This window comes from Lutra lutra, chromosome 4 (genome assembly GCF_902655055.1).
Source record: "Lutra lutra chromosome 4, mLutLut1.2, whole genome shotgun sequence".
NCBI classification, from domain to species: domain Eukaryota; kingdom Metazoa; phylum Chordata; class Mammalia; order Carnivora; family Mustelidae; genus Lutra; species Lutra lutra.
Window position 1 is genome coordinate 153551633 of NC_062281.1, and position 22786 is coordinate 153574418.

A 22786-nucleotide genomic window follows, 5' to 3' on the forward strand; every position below is an offset into this window, starting at 1 on the left:
ATCTCCACTAGTGTCACCCCATGTAGGCTGGGGAGAACGCCAGCCACAAGGTCAGGTGAGGCCCAACTCCCACCCCTGCCCCCTCACCCCATTCTAGAAAAGAGCCTAAACATCACCTGCCTCCCTCCACCCCCAAGGGTAAAAATAACTTCGTCTGAAATCTGACACCTACCCACAGCCCGGTCATCTTGAAAACTCCCCCTATCCCACTGAGAAGGCTGCCAGGAGCCAACCAGGGTAAGGAGGGCATTTTCTGAATGCTTTCCAATTCGTACCTCATCTGTCCCATGGACAAATATTGGAGGCATTGTCCCTGGCAAGATACACAGACAACCCGAACCCAGAGTAGTCCCAAGTACTGTCCAGGCCCCCCAGCTCTGAACCACAGAGCACTCCCCTCCATCTACACAACAGACCCTTCTTCCACCACGAGAGTGGGAAGGGCTTTGAGATTGATCACAGTCGCCTGCTTGTGTGGATGGGGAAACTGAGGCACAGGTAGATCTCTGTCCAAAGGTCTTTAGAGACAGGCAGACCTTGGGTAAGTTACTGAGAAGTTGTTTCCTCCTTGGGGGGATGGGGGGAAGATAAATACCTCCACCCTACCTCCATCCAAGAGTAGAGTGAGGATTAAGGGAGGTTCCCAAACCAAGGCACCCGGCTAACTGTGAAGTGCTGTGCATTTGTGAGGGGGCAGTTGGCCGGACAAGGACTTGTCTTTCCTAAACCACCACCAATGCCAGCAGTCTTTCTTCCTCACTTTGGGGAAACAGAAACGTGGGGCGTGGAGGCGGTATGGGCCAGTGGGTTCCGGAGGCAGGCAGATGGCACATGAGTCCCGGACCTACCCTCAGATATACAGGGGCCCCGGAACTCGCTTCCTCCCCCTGCCGCCGTTACTCAGGTGTTCAAAAGAGCACACCACCCCACCCCTCCGAACCCGCTCCCCCATCAGATGAGATTAATGAGATGAATGAATGTGTGGGGAAGCTGAGGACCAAGGTCTAGCTCTGTGCGACCCCTCAGCCCGCACCCCCGTTCCAGCCCCTCCGTACTGACTGGGCGAGGTCCATGCAGTGTGCCCTAGACCCAAGACCTATGGGAGGGGAGCATGTGTTTTCATCTCGCTGGCCCCAGTTTCCTCGTTTTTAAAGCTACAGGGGTAGGCATGCCAAGGAGATTGAGAAAATCGCCAACCCCCTTCTTTAAGTATTTACTACACGCCAGGTACTGCGCTGAGTACGTCGTGGGCATTATCGTGTTATCCCTTTTCATCTTCACACAGCTCCAGTAGTCATCAGCTTTGCTATTACCTGCAGCTTATAGACGGGAAAATAGAGGCTCGGAAAGGGTCAAGAACTTGTACACACACACACACATTCAGGCACGTAGGTGCAAAACTGCCCAGCCAGTAATGGCAGAGTTGGGACAGGAACTCAAGTCTGTTTCCCCCAAAGGCTGGGGCTGCTTGGCAGCTTGGCTGTAATGGCCTCTCTCTTCTGCCAGGCAGGGTAGTTCCTGCTGCATCACCAGCCACGGGCCCTTCCAGAATCCATATGCACAAGCTCCCCTCCTCTGACTCCCTCTGCAGAAAACAGCAAGGGTATCTGTGCCCCTTCCCCTGGTCAGAGTACTGGTCCCACAGAACCAGCAGCCCGGGAGGGAGGGAGGGGGGGTGGCAGCCCCTAGTGAGGCAACAGCAAGCTCTCAGAGCTGAACACTGTCCTTTGTAAACCCTCAGATCTCCGAAGTGCAAGGAAACCTCAGGTCAGCAAGATTTCCAGGTCTGTGATCTTGGCTACCCCACCCGCTCAGTGGCCATCCAGCAGGAGCTTGCTCAGTCCCAGAGACAGGCGCTCACTCCTTTCTGACAGGGACCCTTCCAGGTGAGGAGCCGGGCTGCCTGTCAGAGTCCCACCCAACACACTGGGAGCTGCCTCCCGGCCTCAGGGGCTGTTTGCCACCTCCCTCCCCAGCCTCCAGCAAACCCCAGGAAGAGGCAGGAGGGACCGGAACACTGGCAATCCAACCCCCAGTACGACTGGCCCACACTAGGTAGCTCTTCAAGGAACACGCTCAGACAGCACCCAGCCAGAGACCCACGTTCATGGTACACAGCCCCATGCTGGAGCCCCTGGCAGTAAGGTGGGCCCTTCAGGGACTGGGGAGAACAAGCCCAGCCTCTCCCCTCAGCACGGCACCCCCCACCCTCCCTGCCAGACTTCCAAAAGCGCCCCCCATCTGCCTCTGGGTCACCATGGCAACAGGCACCCACCATCCTGCGAGCAAGCCCGCTCACCTTGGAGCTGGGCACAGCAGCCGCAAGTACCCCGAGCCCCTCCAGGACAGCAAGGGGGAGAGGGAGAAAGAGACAGAAGAGGGACGTGGGGAGAAGAAGAGAGAGGTTACACAGAGGCTGGTAGGGAACAGAAGAGAGGAAGAGGGAGAAGTAACAGGGCAGGAAGGGGCCCCCTCCTACCTCCCCTGCTGCACACATACCTCAGGCTTGAGCTGCTCTCAGCCCCTGCAGGAGGGATTCTGGCCACATAGCCGGCACTTCCTGCCCCAGGAAGCTGTCAGCCCACAGTCCCTCTGAGGCCCCAGCTGCTTCTCCAGCCCCTGCAGGCCCCTCGTGCTGAGGGATGGGGTCCTATCCTCCAGGGCAGGCGTGGACCCTTCTCCCACACTTAGGCAGGGGGGCCCTTCTCCCACACTTAGGCAAGAGGCCCCAGATACCCCCCATTCTCCTGCCCTCCCTGGGGTCTGCAGTCCTCTCAGAGCGTACCAACTTTTCCTCCCCAAAAGTATTCAAGAAACCATTCCAAAGCAAAGGAGTGCCCTTTATATAGATAAAGCTGTGACTTTATCCACGGATGCATTCCTTACACTGGCAAGGAGTGAACCAGGCCTCAGAATGGGCCTCACAAAGAACCGCCAACTTCAACAGGCTGCTTGGAAGGCCTGACGGGCCAGGTGGGAAGGTCAGAGCCACGTTGCTGGGCCTGGGGTCTGGCAGAGGCTACTGCCCTGAGCAGGTACACGGACGGTCAGGAGTGCACGGAGGCACCCCACACTCCACAGCCTTCCCTGAGCCCCGAGTTCTCCAGCTGCAAGGTGACCTTTTCAGGAATTCAAGAAAGGCGTGTTGAGGAGAGGGTGAGCAGGGCAGAGAGAGAAGGAAGAAAACAGGAAGGCCAGGGAACTGACAGGAGGGCTGCAGAGGGGCCCAGTGGACAGAACCCGTGTTGGAATCCTGGCCCCTCCTGTCTCCCTGGATAACCCGAAGCCCTTTATTACTTCAGCTACCGTAAATCTCACTTTCCACATTTACAAGATGGGCATGATGATATCACTGACAGGATTCAGTGAGATTTTATGTGCAAGGTGCTTAGCACAGACTCCGACCCAGAGAAAGTAATTAAAAAGTGTCAGCCCTTCATGTTATTACAAATCCAGGCCCTGATGAGCGACCCAGGAAATCGCCCTGGCTAGGAGGAGACTGTGCAGTCCCTGGGAGTAAGAGATGCCTGCGTGACTGGCTAGGTGGCCTTTGCAGAGCGCACACAGAGCATGAGGACGAGGACCCAGGCTTTGGCAGGAGAGGAGAGGGGCAGGGAAGCTGCATCAGCAGCAACATCAGACGGGCCTCTCGGCCCTGCTCTGTGACAATCTCTGCCCGTTGAAGCCGCCAACTGTCTACCAACTACCAGAGCTTCACTTCAGCCACGAATCAAGATGCTGAACGGGCAAAGTCTGTGACCCTCCACAGAGGCCTCCCACGGATGTCTACATGTAGCTGAAGCAGATGCGGCGGTTGCCAGGAAACTTCCTTTCCCAGGCCTCTGAAAGTCTCGAGACCCCTCCCAAAGGGAGAGAAGGCAGCGATCCCTGGAAACCAGCTCGGATTCACTGGGAACACAGCATCCCAGGCACAAGGGAAGAGATCATGAGGCAGGAATGGACATGTTCTGTGCAGTCTGCATTTGCACAGAGCCAGAACATCGTAAACCCTCGGTAAAAACGTGAAAATGTGTTCGACTGAACCTGGAGGGGTCTCCACTGGGGTACCACATTTGTCTGTTCCGTTCAGCATGTGATCAAACGGCTGGGATGAAGACAAGCCTGGCTGCAGACGCCCACCTGAAAGGCGGTAACATACGAACACGGGACCAGGCAGGTGAAATGGACAAGATTCATGGTATCTGCCTGTGTTTTTGTCTTTCTGTCGCCCTCACTTTGAAGGGATAAGGCTGCTGGGGAGGCTCTGGCTTAATGGCTGGATCTGCAGAAGCGGCCTCAGCTGAGTCGGCTGTGCTGCGGGTGGGGACGTGTTTCGGGCAGGAACCACACAGTGACAGGGAGGAGGCGGGCGGCCGCTGGGGTGTGGTGGGCAGCACAAGCCCCAGCCCTGTGAGCGGCAGCTGAGGGGAGGGGTAGCATGGGAAGACAACCAGGCAGGAGGGGCACAGTTAGGGAGTAGGGCTACGTGTGGCCTAGTGACAGGTCTCCACGCTGGCTGGGTCAGAGGACAAGAGGTTTCAGTATGAGATAAAACCAAGACAACGGGCATTTAGCTGGCTCAGTCAGGAGAGCATGTGACCCTTGATCTCAGGGTTCTGAGTTTGAGGTACACGTTGGGGGTAGAGATCACTTAAAAAATAAAATCTTTAAAAAAAAAAAAAAAAACAAGAGCAAACAGGGGTGCCCAAGGCTAGAATGAGGCCCCTGATTCCTGAGGATCAACATCAATCTTTTTAAAACTCCCATTCATTCCTTCCAAACACTGGGAATACAACATTAAATGTGTTCTCTGATGGATAGACAATAAACAAGCAAAGGAACATGATCATTTTAGAGACTAAAAAGTGCTATAAGAAACAGCGGGTAGGATGAAGAGAGAGAAGCTGGTGGTGTGGGAGATGCTAATTCAGCCCAGGTAATAAGGAACCTTCAAAGCCCAGATCTGAATGAATGAAAGCAGGAGCGGGTCACAAAAACTCCGGAGGTACGGGTTCAGGCAGGGGAACAGAGGGTGCAAAGAGCCCAAGGAGGATGTGGGATAAGCCTGGCTGCCAGAGGAACAGCAGGGCGGCCAGCGCCAGCTAGGCCCAACCCCCGACCATTCTCGCCGAGGGACCAGATACCAGGGACGCCATCTTGGATTCCCTAGGCCAGCCCATCCACCAGCTGAATACCACCAAGTCAACTCCACCCCACACCAGGGAGAGCAGACCTATCACGCCACCAAGCCCTGCCCAAATTCCCGACCCACAAAAATCTCAAGATACAGTAAAACGGTTTAGGTATGGGGGTAGTTTTTCTGCAGAGCCACAGTAGACAGAAGAGACATCGTCCAAGGAGAGAGCAAGGACAGAGCTATTTTAGAGGGTGGTGGGAGGGAGCAGCCTACAGAGGAAGAAGAGGGAGCCGGGTGAGGCGGAAGGACACTAAGGTGGGGCAGGTCTCCAGGAGGGCACCTGCTGGTCAGGGAGCTGAGCTGTCCCAGCAGATGGGCAGAGAAGCTCTAAGGGGGTGGAGGGAGGGCAGGGAGAGAAGTCACGGATTACGGACAGGGTGAGAGGTAAAGAAGTGGAAGCAGGGACCAAAGAAAACTCTTGCAGAGATTTTTCTGGGAAAGGAGAGCGAGCAAAGAAACCAGAAAGTACTTGGAAGGGGACCTGGGCACAGGGAAGGGGTCTTGTTTGCCTTAGAGGCTGGGAGATAACAGAGGTCTCATCTGGTTGCTGATGGGACACAGCTAGCAGGAGAGGGATCTCCCCAAGCCAGAGAGCTGCCTGCAGACAGGGGCCACCCAAGAACTGGCCCAGCAGAAGCTTGAAGATGCCGTTTTAGAAATCTACAGCTACCGTCTATTGTGCATCTACTGTGTGCCAGGCCTAGTCCTGGGGGTCCTTGAATTCTCTAGTCCACTCTGAAGCAGGAGTCCTCATGTATAGCTGAGGAAAAGGAAATTCAGACATGGAACATGGAAAGATCCACTGGACAACATGCAGCCAGTAAAAGGCAGAGGGGTGGGGCACCTGGCTGGCTCTGTGGGAAGAACATGTGACTCACGATCTCAGAGTCAGGAGTTCGAGCCCCACGTTGGGCATAGAGTTTATTTAAAAAAAAAAAAAAAAAAAAGAGGCAGAGGGGAGAGTGGACTTGGGTTTCTCTGACCCTGGCCACAGTGCTGCAGGGGGGGGCAGGGAGACCAGCCCTGAGGCAGATTAGATCATATAGCCCACAGGACTTCTGAGGCCGAGCCTGACACTTTGGAGACCCTCCATGGATTGCCTTCTAGGTGATGTAGAGAAAGAGCTAGAAGTATGGTGGTCTCTGACAGTCCAGCCCACCAGCACCATAGGGATCTCAGCATCCCAACCAGCATCATCACCCCCACAATGGCCTATCCAGAGGGCCTAGTGGGCTTAGAAATCCGTCCCCGTCTCCTGCCTGCCTTGCTGAGAACTAGTTTGCATGGTGAGACACACCTTCTCTCAGTCTTACGCAAGGGGGTGGGATCTGGAAAACTCGGAGTCCGGGGAGGCCCTGGCGGGGAGTGGAGGTTGCTGGGAGCAATGCCAGGCTTGCCCCTTCCCTTGCCCCAAAGTCATTTAGTTCTTGGGTCCCTTCCTCTCTCCTGCCCCCTCCCCCATGTACCCCACCACCCTCAAAGCCTGTAGGCGCACCACTCAATCTGAAAACTCGTCTTCTCTGTGGAAGGGCTGCTTGCCAAAAGCAGTCTCAAGTGACCCGGCCCATTACTACCCACCGCCCCACGTTACAGACGAGGAAACTATGGCTGAGAAAAGAGTAGCCAGCCACTGACTAGCCAGGAGCCCAGAGCCAGCCAGACTCAGTTCTGACTCCAGACTGCACCACCCCCACCTCCTGCCCCTCTGTCCCTGCCACCGCTCACACCAGGTAGTATCCCCAGAGAAGGACAGGAGCTGGGTCTCACCACACCCTCCCTAAGGAATCAAATGGAAATTGAGACCCACCTGGTTCAGCTCAGCCCTGGAGAATGCTGGACCCCTGAGGCTGCTTTAGGGAGGGGTTTAGAGCCACTCCCCTTCTCGACCTCTGACCACGTTCCTGGCTTGGGAATGGGCCACACCTGGCAGGGCCACACCCCCGGGGACAGATCGCAGCCTGTTCTGGAGGTCACAAATAGGACACGGGCAAGGAGTGGAGAGGCTGGGGCTCGGCTCCTTTACTGGGCAGTGAGCATCCATCCCGGGGGACGGGCCTCTCGGGGCCACAGCACAGGTGGCACTGGTGGCAGCCTGCCAACTTTGTAGAGCGCTTCCAGACTGTAAAGCGGGTGTAGACAGAGGAACTAGGAGACTCCTTGAGCGAGGGACCAGGTCCCATGGCTCCCTAGAGTCCCAGTGATTGACAAAAGTTGCATATATTCAGATCACACAAGATGATGTTTTGATATACATATGCATTGTGGAGTGATGACCACAATCAAGCTTATGAACACACCCATGACCTTGCAGTTACCCTGTTTTGGGCAGGGTTGGGGTGGGGGATGAGAACACCTGAGATTTATTCTCTTAGCAAATTTCAAGTTGGTAATATATCGCTGTTAACAGTGCTCCCCACGCTGTACACCAGGTCTCCAGAACTTACTCATCTTCTAACTGAAAGGTGGTACCCTTTGACCCACATCTCCACTTTCCTCCCCGACCTCCTTGACATAATTTTTTCAGGACCTACCATGTTCCAGGCCTTTACATACATTGTATAATGGCTTTGAATCCATAATATCCTGTAATCCTCACCAAAACCCTACGAGGGATAATGATCCGTCTTGCACAAGAAAGGAAACTGAGACCCAGCCTATCTGAAAGACTTGCCTAAGGGCGCTGGGCCCCAGGGGTGGCGCTGAGATTTTGCTTTCCTCACTACAAAAGCTGTATCTTCAAAACAGATGCTTAATGACTGCTGACATTCATTAATTAAGGCCCGATTTGCTGAGGGCCAATTATTACCGTGGAAGAAGCCCCAGGCAGGACATACATATTACATGGACAGGACGGCTGGAGAGGGCCTCCTTGAGGAGTCACTACCACACTCTCTCCCCACTGCTAGCGGAACAAGCTCAGTCCCACATCTCATGCACGGAGGCCTCGGCCTGGACCAGGCTTCTTGACCCGAAAACACTTCCAAGACCATGCTAACCCATCACTTCCCCCAGGAAGCCTGCCCTGCCCCCTAGGCTGGTGAAGGGCCACCTCTGGGCTTCCCTCTGTCACATCCTGGCTGCACTCCACTGTCACCAGTGTTCTGTACCTCTCCCTGTTTCCACATCAGTTTGGGGGCACCTGAGGACAGGTCCAGTCTGACTCATTCCGGTGTCCCCAAAGTGCCAGACTTTCCCTCGCCGCCCTGAGGCCAGCTCCTCCACACAAGGAGGCTGCTCCTGGATAGTGGCCCACAGCCAGGGAGCTGGCAGAGCACCATCTGTCCCTGGAGGCAGAGGACAGAGCAGGCACAAAGCAGAGGGGTCCTCCGTCCACTTAGCCAGGTCAGCCCAGGACAAGGAGAAGAGCCATGGCACCAGGGCCCCTGCCCCACTGTAGCTTGGGCCCAGATGAGACTAAATTCTCTAACCAGCACAAGACTTTGAATTCTCTAACCAGCTCAAAGTGGCTCGGGGCTAGAGCCTGGGTTTTCTGATAGGTAAAGCCAGATGAATCCAGATGAAACGAAAAGAAAAGGACCCATATCTACCATGGTCAGTTGTATGCCAAGCTCTGTACTCCTCCAAAGTCATTCACGTTGCCAATGACCCAGCAAGATCTAGAGGAACAGCTGAGGTTCATAGAGGAGGAAACGAAGGGTCAAGGGTGTTAATATCTCTAACCCAGGTCTCTAGACTCCTGAGCAGCTGTGCAGAGGTGCTGAGGAGGCCAGCTTGGCCTGATCTGGACCAAACACAGGTGGAAGGCAGGGGTACAAGCCCGGTATGTGTGAGGCAGGGGAGAAGGTGATGGCCCTAATCAGCCGGCAAAGGTGGGCAGACGCAGCTTCGATGGGGTGGGTCTGGGTGTGACAGTGAGGCCATTCTCTAGATGCACAGAGGGTCCAAAGGTCTCCCTGGCCAGGACAGGGGCTGGGAAAGGGGTCTCGGCCTGGCAGTTAGGGATTCTAAGTGTCTCACCAGCTGCACAAGCCCAGGCACATCATCTCACTTCTCTGTGCCTTGTCTGCACCAGGGGACTGAGCCTATCACCCACCTGCCTGATGTGAGGGGTCAGGGAGTGGAGGGAAAGGTGGCCGGGACCTTCCTCGTGCTGGCCATACAAACAGGAACCATCTCAATGTGTCTCCCTAGGTCTCTGAGCTTCTCTGAGCACAGTGTGCAGGGACTGTGTACCTCTGCACTAAGCCTGGGGACCAGAGCATCCCCACGCACCGCACAGTCTGACGAGCAGGATAATACAACCCCTAGCACTCCAGACCCCAAACCCTGCCTGCAAGGCCCAACCCCCAGCCTGCAGCCCACGGTAGCCTTGTCTCCGCCCCTCCCACCTGCTCCTGTCCCAGCCACACCCACCTCCACTCAGTAGCTCCAAGGCACCCAGCCCCTCATACCTCGGAGCCTGCCAATGAATGCCATTCCCTCTGCCCGGGATACACTTCCAGCCCTTCCTTTGGCTGTTTCCTTCTCAGCATTTAGGTTTCTGCTCAGTAGTCGCCGGCTCAGAGGGCCTTCCCCTGACCTCTCTCATTATTCTCTCACAGTCCCTGGTTCTCCAGCAATCTGAGTTCAACGTCAGCTGTGCCACTTAACAGCTGTGTAACCTTGAGCAAGTTACTTAACCTCTCTCAGGTTCATCTTCAACAGGGGCATAGTAACGTTATCTCCTACACAGAGTTGTTACAAAGGCTAAATGAGTTCATGCATGCTTGGCACACAGGGAGCACTTCGACGGCGTCTATGCTCATTGTCATTACTGTTCATGGCACTTAGCACAGGTTTTGGTCCTGTATTTACTTGACTACTTTCTCACCGTGTCTCCTTCATTAGCCGGCAGCTGCGCATGCCAGCCTGGGTTCATCACAGGCTGCTTAGCACCTGCCACAGGCTAATTCCTGTGCAGGGAAGAATTGAAATCAGTATACTATCCTGAGGAGATGCCATTCATTCAGGGGCAGGCAAGATGCAGATGGGACGGGGGGGATGATGGCTGAGCTAGGTTTTGAAGGATAAAGGCGAGTCCTCCGGACGGACTACAAACACTAAGGGTGTCTGTCCATGGCTGAAACCAGGGTTCATATAGGGTTCCTGAACAGGCTGAGGCTATGTATCTAAGTCTTGCCTCTTCCTCCAGGAAGCCTTCTGGGACCACTTCAGCACCCTTCTGAGCTCCCATAGTCACTCATTCATCCAATAGTTTTTGCACTCATACTATATGATAGGTGTGTCATTTTAATCCTGTTGGTCTCCCCTCCTCTACCACACAGTGGAGTTCTCAAGGCAGACAGGCCCTGTCTTTCACGGTCAGGACCAGCCTCAAGATGGTGCACAAATGCTTCCCAGAAGTCCAGACCCCCAGGATGTCAAGGCTGGTGGGAACCTCAAAGAACACTCAAAGAGGGGGAGCACCAGGCCCAAGGTTATATATGAGCAATGGAGAGAAGATAAGATGTTAATCCAAAGAGGGGCCAAACACGGTGCCCGAAACCTCATCACACTCTGAACTAAGCCCTTCAGGAGGCTGGTTGGTCAGGCTGGAGAGAACCTCCAGCTGTCCCCAGGTTCAAGGTGAAGCAGCAGGATCACTGCCAGCAGTCGGAGTCGCATGTCCATCCGTAGATGCGTGAGCAGGTGCGCAGATGCCTGTGGCTGTTCCTGATCTTCCAGCCTTCTGTCGGCCACACGGCCAGGGTGCGGGGCTTCTCAGGGGACCTGGGATCGACAGCCCCATTACCTTTCCCAGAGTAAATAAAGTACTCCGGACGTGCCCTTGACCTGGCTAACACCAAGGCTGAGCAGAATTTCCCAGTCTCCCACTAGGGACCAGCAGGCCCCTTCTAGCCCAGGAGTATGGGACTCAGGACCCAGTACAGACTGACACCTTGGGCACTGAGAGAGGCGAGGACTGAGACAGGACAGCAGGCCCTTTCCAGCACCAGCAGACAGGCAGTCAGTGCCCCCACACACACACCTTGCTCCCTCAGCTTGGCAGGCTGACCACCTCACTCTCATTCACATGTTCTGAGTCTTGCTGGGTGCAGGGAAAAGCCAGAACCATCTGCCGTGCCACGGGATACTGACGAGGGCCCCCAAACCCTGGGATGCAGGGCTGTGGGTTCTCTGAGGGCCCCCGTCTGTTCCCAGTTAACCTGGCTTTCTGTGTCCCCAGTGAAGAGTGTTTGGTGGGGTTTTTTTATTTGCTTGCTTTTCATTAAAAACAGCTTTGGTAACAACTCAGAAAACCATCCCAAACTGTCCTATATTATTGGGGGATGAAGGGAATTCAGGAGGAATTGGGGGAGTCCAAGGAGATCTACCATGCAGGCAATGGTCCACTGGTGGCAATCCAGACCAGAGTGTTCTCAGCCGGCATGAGGTCACCCATGTCACCTCATGGGCCCAATTCCACCCCCACACCTACCTCCACTCCCAGACTTGGGAGAAGGGGCTAGAGAATGGGGAAGTAAAATGCTGCCTGGGCTCAGACTCAGATCCTGTGGCCTGGAGTCTCACTCAGCTTTTGCACTTTTCGCAGGGCTGTGCCTCAGTTTCCCTAAGGGCTCAGACTGCACCAGATTGCCTGCGTTCAAATCCAGCTCTGCCACTTCCTACCAGTGTGATTCTGAGCCTGGGCAAGTCCTCAACCCCTCTGAGCCTCAGTTTCCTCATCTGGGATACGGGGATAATAACTGTACCCACCTCACAGAGAACTGAACGAATTAATATATACAAAGCATTTGGTGTGGTGCATAGTGTGGTGTTACATACAGATTTGCCACGATTCTATTGTTATCTCCGCAAAATGATGATAAGGACACATCCTTCCCCTACTGCCTCCTCCCCCAATTATCGATGGGAATCAATGGGGGAAAAAATCATGAAAGGCACAAGAGAAGACACAGCCCCACCTGGAAAAAGCTCTCTGCCCCAAGCTCAGGAGCTGGGGAACAAGAGGCCCATGCATTCATTAGACAGTATCTGGGGCTCTGACCATGCCCAGCCCTCTGATGGGCACACCAAGAGCAGCCTCATGGAACTCATTGGCTGGTGGAAAAGATAGATGTGCAAGTCTACTACACAGTCCAGTGTGAGAAGGAACTAACACAGAGGCTCTCTGTGCCCTGAGAAATCTAGGAAGGCTTCCTGGAGGAGTTGGCATCTGAGCTGAGGGGGACGTCGGGGAGGGGATATGGGGGAGGCTAGGGGCCACCCAAGCAAAAAGCACAGTAGGGATCACAGCACAGAGGAGAGAACAAAGGTGGTATACTGAGGCAGTGGCCAGCGGTTCAGCATGGCTGAATCTATTGGGGTGGGGAAGGTGGGATGAGGAGGGAGAAGCAGGCAGAAGATTACCAGGAGCCTCTTGTATCAGGTGAGGAACATGAACACTGTACTGAAGGCAGCTGGCTAAGCAGGTGCGGAATAACCCCGCTTACCTATTAGAAGCATCCCTCCAGGGAAGGGGACTGGGAGGGGCTGGATGTGGAATGGGGGAAGCAGGGAGGATGTGCCCTAGACTTGGGAGGGTGCTGAGGTCTGAGCTGAGTGGCAGTCATGCAGATGGAGGGATGGCATCAGTAAGAGATTTACTTGTCCCTGTCCCCTTTAAAAAGGCTTTTCCTGAGAATGTCCTCAGAGGACACCCACTCTGTGCCCAGCACAACCTCCACCAGTCCATCCTGCACCCTTCTCCCGTTCACCAGATCAAAGGCCCCTGCCAGGCAGTGATGAGCACTTGGCTCCATCCCATGTCTCAGCATCTAATCTCAGCTCCAAAGTCCCTGGTAAGACACTCCAGGGAAACGTGGGCTGTAAGGCCACCCTGCAGGACACCTGTCCAACAGCCCATGCCTGGTCCGGAGCTTGCTCTCTGAAAGAGGTTATTGTCCCCGAGAATCCCGGGCTGCCACACCCTCACTCACCCACTCACAGCCCCCACCCCCAGTCCTGTAACTTCCATCGAGGGTCCAAGCCCTGAACTCCAGCAGGAAGGAGCCTTGAACTCCAGCACGCTGCAGAGGCACTGAGCTCTGATGTCCGGCAGAAGCACTCGCCGGACTCGGCAGGGAGAAACACGCACCCCCAAAATAGAACTACAGATGCAGAAAACTTCCCCTCAGCATGGCCCCTGGGGCTTGCTTCAGGATTGCTGCCTCTAATAAACCAGCCTAGGAGTTCTGCAATTCCTCCTTCCAAGGAGAGCTAGGAAATGGCCCGTGGAAAATGAGAGAGAAGACGGAGAACTTCTGGCTTAAAATGGAAACTTCAATTCTCTTTCAGGATCCCCAGCCTCCAGCCCCCTCCCCTGGGCCTCCAACCAGCCTCCTCACACCCACCCTGCATACCCTTCGCAGGTGATTTCCAACATTCTGGATCATCTCGGCCAGGCCCGTTGGCAGCACCCTCTGAGAGAGACACTGGTCACCTGAGCAACAGCCAGGCTCCGGCTCCAAATGAAGCCGGTCAGCCTCTCGTCTTCTGCTCCTCCTCCCGAGCTCCCGCCCCTCCTGAGCCCAGCTGTTATCACCAAGTCCTGCCTCTCCTGGCACTGCCCTCTGTCCCCCTTCTCCCAGAGCACCCCCCTCCAAGGCTCCTGGGCCTGCCTGGCAGACAGGAAGGAGAGAGGCTGCCAACTGGACCCCGGCCACATCAGGGGGCCCTGTGCCCGCCCGCTGGGCACCTCCCGGGACACTCGCTTTACTTTCAGCCACAGCTGAACTTAGTCACCCCCACTGCCAGCCCCTGACGTCCTGCTCACGGGGTCTCTTGGCCCTGGGGTCCCTCCCAGGGGCCGGAAGTCCCCACCTCACTGGCCCCAGCCAGTTAGACTGGCAAAACGGTCACCAGGCTTCCATCCGTCCACAAGGGGTCAGGCCGGAGGTGGCAGGAAGCCAAGGAGCAGCCAGTGGCCTCCCAGAGAGACACCAGACCCACCTGCTAGGACTCTTCACCCTTGGGAGTGCTGCCCCCAAGTGCAGCCCAATGCCAGCTGCTGGCCAGGGACAGGCACACCCCCTCCTTCCTTAAAATAAGCGGTGTGACTTCTTAAAGTGACACCTGCCAAATCCCACCCCAGACGCCCCGTAGCCACCACAGACTAAGAGAACACCCAGATTTTCTCTTGTCGTTCTTGCTTCTGCAAGAGGTTTCACAAGGAGGCCTTGACACTGACACTTGGGCTTTTCATGATGGGCCAATAAAATAAAGTCCTTGGTTAAGGAGAAGAGAAGGTTAAGAGAAGGTTAAGAGAAGGTTAAGAGAAGGCAGGGCAGAGCCAGGCAGGGGAGCCAGGGTGGGCAAACGGATCAGGAGTCATAATGATCTCCTCACAATAACCGAACACCTGCTGTGTCCAAGGCCTAGTGCTGTCCTCACTCCAGCCCACCGGAAGGTCCCTTGGAGCTGGAGGAGGAAGGTGACATGGCCCAGGTGGCACGGCTGCTGAGTGCAGAGCCATGCTGGAACACAGGTCGGCCCAATCTGCCCTTCATTGCCTCCAGCTCACTGCCCACACAGCTAATGATGTCTCCCCCTGAGCCTAAGACACCTGGGTTCTGGGCCTTGTTCTCTCGCGAACGTTCCGTGTGCCTCTGAAAGGATTCTCATGTCTATCCCTGTGAGCTCAAGCCTTTCCCTGAAAGAGGTCAGGGGTCTGCCAGCAGTTCAGTGTCAACGAGTGAGAAATTAAAATCAAGCCTTAAAGACAGCAAGATGGGGGCACCTGGGTGGCTCAGTGGGTTAAGCCGCTGCCTTTGGCTCAGGTCATGATCTCGGGGTCCTGGGATCGAGTCCCGCATCGGGCTCTCTGCTCAGCAGGGAGCCTGCTTCTCTCTCTCTCTCTCTCTCTCTGCCTGCCTCTCCATCTACTTGTGATCTCTGTCAAATAAATAAATAAAATCTTTAAAAAAAAAAAAGACAGCAAGATGGTCCAAGGATGGCCCTGAGGGGTGGGGCAATCAAGGAGGCTTCCTGGAGGAGGTGGTGCTTTCTGGCCTGAAGACTGAATGGGTCTGGATAGTTTGAGAAGAGGAGTGAGATGGAAGGCCTAACAGGAACAGAACAGGATGCTCATCTTGCGGTAAAAAGCTGGGAATCTGTTGAGGATTGCCAGGCCACCAGGCTGAGGCAGCAAGAAGCTTCGAAGAATGAAGCACATGTCCCACGTGACAAAAGCCGTGTGAAGTGAACAGGAGAGGGATCATAAGTACTCACCTGACTGGTAAGAAAACCAGCCCAGAGAAGGCACAGCTCAGCGCACAGCATCCCAGCAGACAGGAAGGCCAATTTCAGGCTTCTGCAGTGCAGAGACCCAGAGAGCTTCTGGTCCCCAGTCTACCCTCTCACCAGTGGCTCACAATGTCTCAGACACACTAGACTCAGTCTAGTCCCCCTATCTTACATAGGGGTACCCTGAAGCCCAGGGATGAGAGGCGAGCCACCCAAAGTCCATGAGGAAGACTTAGGAGAGGACTCCCAGCAAGGCTGAATCAGCATCCTGTCAGGAACAGGCCACAGAGGGGGTGCCTGGGTGGCTCAATGGGTTAGGCCTCTGCCTTTGGCTCAGGTCATGATCTCAGGGTCCTGGGATCGAGCCCCACATCGGGCTCTCTCCTCAGTAGGGAGCCTGTTTCCCCTTCTTTCTCTGCCTGCTGCTCTGCCTACTTGTGATCTCTCTCTGTCAAATAAATAAATAAAATCTTAAAAAAAAAAAAAAAGGAACAGGCCACAGAGATCCAGATCTTTCTGCAGAAGGCTCTGCAGCCCACAAAGTTCTCTCTCCTCTCTGCTCTTCTTTGGCAGCTCTGTGACTCCAGTGAAGATCTCCATGGGCATCTGCCTCCCCTTCCCGACTCTCCCACAAGTCCTCTGAGGGCTGACGCCACATCTTATCATCTCTGGCCCCAATCCCTGTCAGCCCGCAGACCAGGGTCCTAAACGTAGGAAACACGCCGCAGCCCTGGGTGAATCACAGTCCTGGAAAGGTGGGTAGAGACCCAGTCTTAAGTGAGAGTGAGGCCGGTGGTCCCCAAACTTCAGCCTGCATCAGAATCACACAGAAAGCGGTTTAAAATGCGGACTGCTGAAAGCAAAGGCTCCCAGAGAGCCCAAGAATTTGCATTTCTAATAAGATCCAGAGGAATGCTGATGCTGCTGGTCCAAGGACCATACAGTGGGAGCCAGTGAGCTGGGGACACAGGTGGGGAGAATGAGACCCAGAGATGGTTGAGATGGCTTGTGACTGTCCCTCACTCTCATGGCCACCGTCACTGTCATTACAGCTCCTCACATACATGCCCAGCCCTGTGCCAGCCCCTCGGGTATGGTACCACCTCTGAGCCTGACCCTTAGAGGAAGGCACTAGCTTTATCACTCTCCTCCAGAGGAAAACTGAAGGCAAAGAGTCATGTGTCCAAAGTCATGCAGCTGAAAAGACTTAGCGTAAGGATTTGAACCCTGATCGAAGTCCAGAGCCCACAGGTGTAACCAGCACTCAGTGTAGCCTCTCATAGCTCATGCGGACCAAGGACTTCTCTAGCAGTGCCCAAAACCCGTAGGCTCATTGCTGACGTGGGATGAGCTTGTGGTGCCTGTAGTCCAAAGGGCTGGTCCCCAAGTGTACCTCTGGGGAGCCCCATGAATCAAGAAAGCCTGCCTCTTAAGCCCCGGACCCTGATTATTTTCTCCCGCAAGCACTTCGTTTCCCATATAATATCCTTCAGCTGGAAGACATGTGTCTGCATTAATTCTTCAAGCCCATGTCCCAGCTCTGTCACCCCACTCAGTGACAAAACACAGTAAAGTAACCTCCATTTATATGCCACAGTGATACTGGGTTGTCACTGTCTGGCAGGGGTCTGTCTCCCCCATCAGACAGGGAGTTCATCTGAGTCATTTGAGTCCTCAGCATGGGGTCTGCCCAGAACAAGGGTATAGTGAGTGAGTGAGAAGAAGGAGGGAAGGAAAGAAGGAAGGGAGGGAGGAAGGGGTAGAGGATCAAATGAGGGAATGAGTAAGTGAATAAATAACCAAACTCCCAGGAATTCCCTCTGCTGGGCCTTTTAGCCTTTCCAGATAGGACCACAAACTCGGGCTAGCAGGGGACCTCCGATGTCATCCACTCCAACTCCCACTTTCAGAATGGCCCTAGCTGAACCCCTCCATGGGTCAGAACCTGTAACTCTCCCCCACTAGACACACACACACACTATCCCAGACTCCACTTACATACCTCCGAGATTGAAGGGCTCAGTCCCATCTAAGTCTGACTGAACAATTAAAGCACTCTAACAGTCACAAGGGTCTTGCCATTAGCCCATGACCATGGCTCTGGGTCACCCAGAACAGGGCTGCTCCCCCGGCCTCTAACAGAAGGCAGGGAGATAGGAGCACACGTCTGTCCTCTTCCGCATCCAGACTCATTTCTTCTAATTGTCTCAAACCAGGAACAGAGCTTCCAACTGTTTCCTCGCACACCTGGGGTTTCCTTTGTTCCCGCTGTTCCCTCTGTCCTGATGCCTTCTGATAGCTCTACATCCCAATCCTGTCCCCGTTCAAGGCCTGGCTCAAACAGCATCACCTCCAGGAATTCTTCTGGGCCCTTCCTAAGTGACCCTTTCATCCTCCTCCTCAGTCCCCTCTGTCCCCCTCCCCCGCCTCCCCCCAACACATACTTCACAGCCCTTCATCTCTCTCTCATACTGCTTTTTCTCTTAAATTGGGCTGATTTGTGCTCATTTCCCCTTCTTGATCTTGAACAGTGGGCAGCAGGAATGGAGCTGATTCATCAGAGTATCCTGCCACCACACCCACCTAACACTCAGGGTCTTGAACATAGTAGATGCTCATTAAGTTTCCCAAGAATGAGGGAAGGAGTAACTGAATGGGAAAGAGTGAGTGAATGGGAGTAAATATGTGTGTACCGGAATGATCAAACGAATGAATCATCCTCTCCTGTTCCCCAAGCTGAAGACTCCAGTTCCTTCTGGAGGCCCCTTGGGCTTGGCATGGCAGAATAAAGGAAGTTGTAGGATAAATGGAAAGGGGGACAGGAGGGAGGAACAAAGGAAGCAAGACAGGAAGTAGAGGTGACATCAACATTGCTCCAAGGCCGGCCCCCCCTCAGAGAAGCTGCCCTTTACAGAGAAGCTTTACAAGGAAAGCAGTGGGAAGCCTGCTCCACAGTGCAGAGGAAGTAAGACATAGGTGGTGGTGATGGGGGGTGAGGGGGTGCCGACAAGCCCCGAAGGCCCGACGCGGGATGCATGAGCAGAGTACTGGACCTGCCCAGCCAATCCTAAACTCCATCCCACCTGGCAGCTCAGACATGACCTGCCTGCCCCTCTTTCACCACCTGCCTCTCCCGGGGCTGGAACCAACTCCTGGGCTCAGCTGCTGCTGGTCTGAGCCCAGCTGCTGGGGGTTAGGACCCAGCCTCACCTCCTAGACCAGACCCTTGCCGGCACAACAAGGGCTAGTGCTTCCCCACCCACCCCATGTCCCAGTGAGTCACACTGGCTGCACCCTCTGGACTCTGAGCCTTGTGTCCATAGGCCCTTACCCTGACCCAGGGCCAGCCTCCCCCAACCTACTGAGAAGCGGGCCCATCTCTGCTCAAAACCCAGGATGCTTCAAGCCTCAGCCTGCCTGTGTAAGAGGGCACTCAGACACCAGGCAGCTTGTCCGGCATCCGCGTGCTCCCGTTGTGGGGTGGGGGGTGGGTAGAGGCAGCTCCGCCTAAAGAAAGTGCTGGGACAGACCAGGAGGCAGGAGCATAGGATCCTAGAGAGTGTGGTCCTTTGCAAGATGGGAGGCAGGGGAGGGACTGCAGGAGGCCGTGGTCTTACCTAAGAGGTAGGCCCTCTAGACCCCACAGCTTGCAGGGCAGAGGCCCCGGGGGAGAGTGCTGGGAACGTCGAAGAAGGAGCTCGGCGGGGAGACGCTCAGAACCGGGCGTCTGCGCAGTCTCAAGTCCCAGACCAGAGTCTGATGGGGGAGGCTGCGGCAGGCGCCCTAAGCTACCTCGCAAAGGCACCGGCTGCGGTGGCGGTGGGAGCGGCCTGGGCGAGTTCCTGATGACTCTGGTCCCCTCCCCTCCTCTCCTCTCCTCTCCTCTGCCCTCCCCTCCCCAGGGGGTGGGGCGGCCTGGACTGCCCGCGCCGCCGGGCGACCGCAAAGGGCAAACGCACTCTGGCGGGCGCCAGACACTCCGCCCCGCCAGGCGTCCGTCTCGGGGGCGCCGGGCAGAGTCCGGAAACGCGGGCGCCGGGCCTGGCAGGGTCCACGTGGAGCAGGACAGGCGCCAGAGCGCAAAAGCTGCCCTTCGGTCCTTGCTGAACCCGCTTCTCGCGGTTTTGTTCACACCTCTAGGGAGGACCTGCTGCACGCCCAACACTGAGCCTGATGCTGAGACGAGCTTCCGGGCCCGCTCTCTGGGGTCCGGAATATACACTATCTGGCCCGTGTGCGTACGCAGAGAAAAATATGACGTAGACAGTTTGGAACAGAACAAAGTGAATACCGTCCACGGTCTCTTCCCTCGGAGAGAATCACTGTTCATAGTTTAAGGTATGTGCTTTTAACTAGAGATGAAAGATGTAGACATGCCCCCTGGGGAGATGGAGGCACCCCCTCCTCCTCCACCGTGTGTGCCTACATATGTTATGTTTTGTGATATAAAGTAATATGATGTGATATGAAATATAGAATATGATCATAGGCATATGGAGCTGCCTAGAAAAATCTCTATCTGTATTCATGTTGGGGAGAAACGCCCCCCTGGACCTTGGCGAGAGGAGGGTGGTCCCTGAAAGACACCAGATCTTGGGACGAGACTGGTTCGCAAAGAGGAGTGCATTCTGCACCAGGATGGGCAAAGTCGGGCGTCAGCCATCAGGGACACCTCCCAGGGGCTGGTACTTGAACTCCTGCTGCAGCCCCTCCCCAGAGAGAAGGACAGTCTCTAGACATAGAGAGGCCATGCCACCACTCCTGGGGCCCAAGCCAGCCTCACATGGGGACCTCTGACTGCGTAACAAGATGGGGTACTTTCCCTTGTCACTTTGGCTTCAGCTGTGCTCTCAGAGCACCCTAAGGGTACAAGAGGGTCAGGGCTGGAATGACGGGCACCCCATGCCTGGGGCTCAGCAGCAGCACGGACAGAGCCCATCTCTGGTGCAGCTGGCAACATTACAGGAGCCTCAGCTCAGCAGAGACCCCCCACTGTCAGCAACACAAAGGACACCTGATATTGCTTTCTGAGAGCCGTGAGACCCATTTGGGGACACCCAGAAACAGGCACAGTGGACTTGGCTGGGAAGGGGAATTCCCAGATGGCTTTGGGCAGGATGGCTCTGGGCTGGCATAAACCAGGATTTGATTTTAGTGTGGTACTCTTTATAATCAAATGGTGAGTGCTAGGGATAATCAAGTTATCTAAAAACAACTGGCCAGGGACACCTGGCTGTCTCAGTTGGTAGAGCATGCAACTCTTGGTCTCAGGATTGTGAGTTTAAGCCCCATGTTGGGCATAGAGATTACTTAAAAATAACGTCTTTTAAAAAGTAATAGTAAAAGGGTGCCTGGGTGGCTCAGTCGTTAAGCCTCTGACTTTGGCTCACATCATGAGCCCAGCGTCCTGGGATAAAGCCCCACATCAGGCCCCCTGCTCAGAAGGAAGCCTGCTTCTCCCTCTCCCACTTCCCCTGCTTGTCCCTCTCTCACTGTCTCACTCTCTGTCAAATAAATAAATAAATCTTTTAAAAATAATAATAATAATAATAAAGATAAATTAAAAATAAAAACAAGTGACCAGATTGGATACACTGTTCTGTAATCTGCTTTTTTTTCTCTCTCAACAATTATCATAAATATCTTTCCATAGTTTTCATTGCTACATAGTATTTCTCTTTATGGGTCTACTTGAATTTACTTATTTTTGCCTTATAGCTTTATTGAGATATTATTACATGCAATGGACTTCACATATTTAAAGTATATAATTTGTGGGGTTCCTGGGTGGCTCGGTGGGTTAAGCCTCTGCTCAGGTCATCATCTCAGGGTCCCTGAGCCTCGGCTCAGGTCATGATCTCAGGGTCCTGGGATCAAGCCCCACTTTGGGCTCTCTGCTCAGCGGGGAGCCTGCTTCGCCCCTCTCTCTGCCTGCCTCTCTGCCTAGTTGTGATCTCTTTCTCTGTCAAATAAATAAAACCTTTTTTTAAGTATATAATTTAAGTTTTGACATACATATTATATATAAATATGTATATACATATATATTCATGAAAGCATCACAGTCGAGGCAATGAAGACATCATTACCCTAAAACTTCCCATGGCCCTTCATCATCTCTCCCTTCTGCCCCACACTGCCCCTTCCCCTTCCTCCCCAGGCAAACAATAATCCGCCTCTGTCACTCTTGATCAGTTTGCGGTTGTAGAATGCTGCATAAATGGAATCACACAGTGTGCATTCTTCTTCCTCTAGCTCCATTCACTCACCAAAACTATTTTGCAATTCATATGTACATTGCACACACCAATAATTTGTCCCTTTCTATCGCTGAGTAGAATGCCATTTTATGGTTATAGCATGATTTGGTTACTCATTCACTGACAGACTTGGGATTGTTTCTAGTTGCTGGCTAGTATACAAATAAAGCTGGTGTGAACATTCATGTTCAAATCTGTGTGTGGGCGTACACTGTCCTCTCTCTAGGAGATACCTAGGAGTAGAATGGCTAAATCATATGATAGAACATAAGTTTAACGTTTTTTAAAGTGCCAAAATTTCTCCACCCTGGAGGTATTGGTCCACATTCCCACCAGCAGCCCGTGAGAGTTCCAGTTCCTCCACATCCTCACAGCGCTTGGTCAGTCAGTTTAATCTAAATCATTTCAGTGGATTCGGAGGGCTTTATCATTGTAGGTTTCATGTATATTTTCCTGTCCATTAATGTTGTGAAACATCTTTTTGTATGCGGACTTACCATGATCTTTGTTTCTTCTTTGGTAAAATGTCTAGTCAAATCTTTTCCAATTTAAAAAAACTGGATTAGACTATGGACTCTGAAAAACGATCTGAGAATTTTGAAGGGGTGGGGGGTGGGAGGTTGGGGGCACCAGGTGGTGGGTATTGTAGAGGGCACGTATTGCATGGAGCACTGGGTGTGGTGCAAAAATAATGAATACTGTTATGCTGAAAAAATAAAAAATTTAAAAAACTGGATTGATTGTCTTATTATTGAATTATAAGAGTTCTTTATATATCCCAAAGAACTGAAAACAGGCTCTCCGGAAGATATCTGTACAACCTATATTCATAGCAGCACTAGTCACAATAGGCAAAAGGTAGAAACAACCCAAATGGCCATCGACTGATAAGTGAATAAGCAAATTGTGGTCCATGCGTACAGTGGAATCTATTCAACCTTAAAAAGGAAGGCAAGTCTTTTTTTTTTTTTTTAGATTTTATTTATTTATTTGACAGAGAGATCACAAGCAGGCAGAGAGAGAGGAGGAAGCAGGCTCCCCACTGAGCAGAGAGCCCAATGCAGGGCTCGATCCCAGGACTCTG

The 22786-nt window shown here is 53.8% G+C and overlaps 1 protein-coding gene and 1 long non-coding RNA gene across 7 annotated transcripts in view; one reads left to right on the forward strand and one right to left on the reverse strand.

The window, feature by feature from the left end:
• ACOT11 (acyl-CoA thioesterase 11) overlaps nucleotides 1-19277 on the reverse strand; it is a 52382-nt gene extending 33105 nt beyond the window's left edge. Inside the window, exon 1 of one of the 5 annotated variants that reach the window (XM_047723919.1) lies at nucleotides 19060-19277. Coding sequence is in view for 2 of the 5 variants with exons in the window: in XM_047723917.1 (XP_047579873.1) it covers nucleotides 9610-9690 (81 nt within the window). In the remaining 3 variants the exon portion in view is untranslated. Of the gene's footprint in view, nucleotides 1-1878; nucleotides 1885-7004; nucleotides 7144-9609; nucleotides 9706-13560; nucleotides 13687-19059 lie in introns of those variants that run through there. The other 4 variants (XM_047723918.1, XM_047723917.1, XM_047723920.1 and 1 more) reach the window with 4 other exon arrangements.
• A 75-nt stretch (nucleotides 19278-19352) lies between these two features.
• The window catches only part of LOC125096849 (uncharacterized), a 34347-nt gene continuing 30913 nt past the window's right edge, over nucleotides 19353-22786 (forward strand). For both annotated transcript variants that reach the window (XR_007126411.1, XR_007126412.1), the window contains exon 1: nucleotides 19353-19780. This is a non-coding gene — a long non-coding RNA (uncharacterized LOC125096849). The remainder of the gene's footprint in view (nucleotides 19781-22786) is intronic.